Below are 4448 nucleotides of genomic sequence, written 5' to 3'. Positions count from 1 at the left end.
AATCTTAGATTATTTCTCCATTACTGTGAATGGGGTGTTGAAGTCACCTACTATTCTTTTATTATTCTCAATGTGTTTCCTTTATTTGGTTATTAACTGGTTTGTATAATTTGCTGCTCCCAGTTTAGAAGCATAAATATTTATAATTGTTAGATCTTATTGTTGGATATGCCTTTCAAGTATGATATAGTGTCCCTATTCATTGCTTCATAGAGTCTCTGGTTTAAAATCCAATTTGTCTAATATAAGGATTGCTATCCCAGCTTTCTTTTGAGGTCAATTAACATGATAAATTGTTCTCCACCCCCTTGCTTTCAATATGGATGTGTCTTTAGGTCTCAAATGCTTCTCTTGTAGACAGCATATGGATGAGTCTTGCTTTTTTATCGAATCTGATACCATTTGATTGGAGCACTTAGCCCATTTACATTCAGAGTAATTATTGAAAGACAAGAAATAAGTGCCCTTGTGTTACCTGGAAAGGCTTTGTTTCTGTATACTGTCTCTGTTTCTTTCTTGTTTATGTCACTTTTGTGCTCTCCCTTCACTAACAGGATCTCCTTTAATATTTCTTTCAGGGTTCAATTAGTGGTCACATATTCTTCAAGATTCTGTCTGTCATTCTCTGAGAAAAAAACTGAGGGGTTAAAGGGGAGGGGAGTGAAGGGATAAATAAGTCTGGTCGTGGGTATTAAGGAGGGCATGTATTGCATGTAGTACTGGGTGAGGTATATAAACAATGAATTTTGGAATACTGGGAAAAAAAAGATTCTGTCTGTCCTGGAAGCTCTTTATCTCTCCTTGCATTCTGAATGACAGCCTTCCTGGAGAAAGAATTCATTGTTACATGTTTTTCTCATTTAATACCCTGAATATATCAGGCCAGACCTTTTTGGCCTTCCAGGTCTCTCTGGATAGGTATGTTCCCAGTCTAATATTTCTACCCCTGTCTTGAGCTGCTTTCAGGATTTTCTCTTCATCTATGAAAATTGCAAGCTTCACTATTATATGTCAGGGTGTTGATCTTTTTTATTTATCATATTGGGAGAAGCCCTTTCTACCTCTTGGAATTGAATGCCTGTTTCCATCCTTAGATTAGCTAAGTTCTCAGCTATGATTTGCTCAAATATAACTTTTGTCCCCATCTCTCCTTTTTCTTCTTCAGAGTCCCATTAACTCTAATATTGTTCCACTTCATGGTATTGCTGTATTCTCACCTCATGCTTTATTAGTTGTTTTTTTTCTCTTCCCCTCAGCCTCCTTCATTTCTATCTCATCATCTTTTTTATTTATTTCTTTTCAGCATAACAGTATTCATTGTTTTTGCACCACAAAGTGCTCCATGCAATACATGCCCTTCCTAACACCCACCACCTGGTTTCCCCAAACTCCCACCCCCTGTCCCTTCAAAACCCTCAGATTGTTTTTCAGAGTCCATAGTCTCTCATGGTTCACCTCCCCTTCCAATTTACCCTAACTCCCTTCTCCTCACCATTTTCCCTTGTCCTCCATGCTATTTGTTATGCTCCACAAATAAGTGAAACCATATGATAGTTGACTCTCTCTGCTTGACTTATTTCGCTCAGCATAATCTCTTCCAGTCCCTTCCATGTTGCTACAAAAGTTGGATATTTGTCCTTTCTGATGGAGGCATAATACTCCAGAGTGTATATGGACCACATCTTCATTATCCATTCATCCGTTGAAGGGCATCTTGGTTCTTTCCACAGTTTGGCGACTGTGGCCATTGATGCTATAAACATTGAGGGTACAGATGGCCCTTCTTTTCACTACATCTGTATCTTTGGGGTAAGTACCCGGTAGTGCAATTTCAGGGTCATAGGGAAGCTCGATTTTTAATTTATTGAGGAATCTCCACACTGTTCAACAAAGAGGCTGCACCAACTTGCATTCCCAAAAACAGTGTAAGAGGTTTCCCTTTTCTCCACATCCTCTCCAACACATGTTGTTTCCTGTCTTGCTAATTTTGGCCATTCTAACTGGTATACGGTGGTATTTCAATGTGTTTTTTTCTTAATCTTTTAAAAAATTAATTTATTTATTTTCAGCATAACAGTATTCATTATTTTTTCACCACACCCAGTGCTCCATACAATCTGTGCCCTCTATAATACCCACCACTTGGTACCCCGACCTCCCACCCCCTGCCCCTTCAAAATCCTCTGATTGGTTTTCATGGTCCATCGTCTCTCATGGTTCACCTCCCTTTCCAATTTCCCCCAACTCCCTTCTCCTCTCTATCTCCCCATGTTCTCCATGCTATTTGTTATGCTCCACAAATAAGAGAAACCATATGATAATTGACTCTCTCTGCTTGACTTATTTCACTCAGCATAATCTCTTCCAGTCCCGTCCATGTTGCTACAAAAGTTGGGTATTCACCCTTTCTGATGGAAGCATAATACTCCATAGTGTATATGGACCACAGCTTCCTTATCCATTCATCCGTTGAAGGGCATCTTGGTTCTTTCCACAGTTTGGCGACCGTGGCCATTGCTACTATAAACATTGGAGGTACAGATGGCTCTTCTTTTTACTACTTCTGTATCTTTGGGTTAAATACCCAGTAGTGCAATTGCAAGGTCATAGGGAAGTTCTATTTTTAATTTCTTGAGGAATCTCCACACTGTTCTCCAAAGAGGCTGCACCAACTTGTATTGGTAAGAGGGTTCCCCTTTCTCTACATCCCCTTTCTCTACATCCCCTCCAACACATGTTGTTTCCTGTCTTGCTAATTTTGGGCATTCTAACTGGTGTAAGGTGATATCTCAATGTGGTTTTAATTTGAATCTCCCTGAGGGCTAGTGATGATGAACACATTCTTATTCAGAGATGGCATGCAGGTTCCTGAGAGGAGATAGGTTCTACACCCCCCCAAAAAATGTATATGGATATTCACTTTTGAATGTAAAATAAAAATTGCATAATTTAAATGATATTTGTAATGTTCATTATTGAGAAAATCAGTGTTGTTATTTTTTATTCCATGGTAGTCACCTCCACCACATGGAACCGGGAAATGATACACAAATTTCAGGATTTCTTCTTCTGGGCTCATCAGAAGATCCAGAACTGCAGCCTCTCATATTTGGACTTTTCCTTTCCATGTACATGATCACTGTGTTTGGAAACCTGCTCATCATCCTGGCTGTCAGGTCAGACTCCCACCTCCACACCCCCATGTACTTCTTCCTTGCCAACCTGTCCTTTGTAGACATCTGTTTCACCTCCACTACAGTCCCTAAGATGCTGCAGAACATCCAGACTCAGAGCCAAGTCATAACCTATAGAGGCTGTGTCGCTCAGATATACTTTTTCCTACTCTTCACTGGATTGGATGATTTTCTCCTGACTGTGATGGCCTATGACCGGTTTGTGGCCATCTGTCACCCCCTGCACTACACAGTCATCATGAAACCCACCTACTGTGTACTGCTGGTTCTGGTGTCTTGGATGATGAGTGCCCTGAATTCCTTATTACAAAGTTTAATGGTGTTGTGGTTGTCTTTCTGCAGAGAGGTGGAAGTCTCCCACTTTTTCTGTGAGATCAATCAGGTAGTCCGAATTGCCTGTTCCAGCACCTTACTTAATGACATGATGATGTATTTTGCTGCTGTGCTGCTGGCTGGTGGTCCCCTCGCTGGGATTATTTACTCTTATTCTAAGATCATTTCCTCCATACTTCGTATCTCATCAGCTCAAGGCAAGTATAAAGCATTTTCCACCTGTGCATCTCACCTTTCAGTTGTTTCCTTATTTTATTGTACACTCTTAGGAGTGTACCTTAGTTCTGCTTCTCCCCAGAGCTCCAACTCAAGTGCAGTAGCTTCGGTGATGTACACAGTGGTCACACCCATGCTGAACCCCTTCATCTACAGCCTGAGAAACAAGGACATAAGGAGGGCTCTGAAAAGCATTTTTGGGGTTCCTGTGATGTAAGAACCAATCATCCTGGAGCTGAAGAAGTGCCCATGATTGCAAGGCTCACAGAGCCAGAGTGAGGACCTTCTATTCTTTGACCAGAGTGGAGAAATAGAATTGCTCCTTCTATTCATTTCTTGGAATTTCCATTAGTTTGAATTCAACTTTTTCACACATTTAAGTAACACACTTTATTAATCCTCTGCTTAATATGATTTTTTCATACATTCCAGTGGTGTTCCAACCTTGGATCACAAATGCCTAGAAATTTCTGCATCTTTCAAGGAGCAAGTTGGATTTCTTCAAACAAATTTCATTTCAAATGACTTATATCATGCCACATAAATTTTCTCTAGATTTCCCAAAAGAATAATCATGAGTTCTATTCCTCATATAGAAAACACTACTTTGGCCACTAAGTTCTTCACATGACTTTATTGTAGAGAAGAATATAAAACCACAGTTCTCCTTAGACTCTGTCAATCTTTATATATATGCCTTCACAC

At 40.0% G+C, this 4448-nt stretch overlaps 1 protein-coding gene across 1 annotated transcript; it reads left to right on the top strand.

Annotated features, from left to right (window-relative positions):
* Positions 1–3027: 3027 nt before the first annotated feature.
* Positions 3028–3960, top strand: LOC131825734 (olfactory receptor 7A17-like). Its single transcript, XM_059165139.1, has one exon. It carries the CDS (start codon positions 3028–3030, stop codon positions 3958–3960), a length of 933 nt encoding a protein of 310 aa, XP_059021122.1.
* The last annotated feature ends 488 nt before the right edge of the window (positions 3961–4448 follow it).

The sequence above is a fragment of the Mustela lutreola genome, chromosome 2, assembly GCF_030435805.1.
Source record: "Mustela lutreola isolate mMusLut2 chromosome 2, mMusLut2.pri, whole genome shotgun sequence".
Taxonomy (NCBI): Eukaryota; Metazoa; Chordata; class Mammalia; order Carnivora; family Mustelidae; genus Mustela; species Mustela lutreola.
The sequence above is the reverse complement of the archived record's forward strand: the minus strand, read 5'-3'. Positions and strand labels throughout refer to the sequence as shown.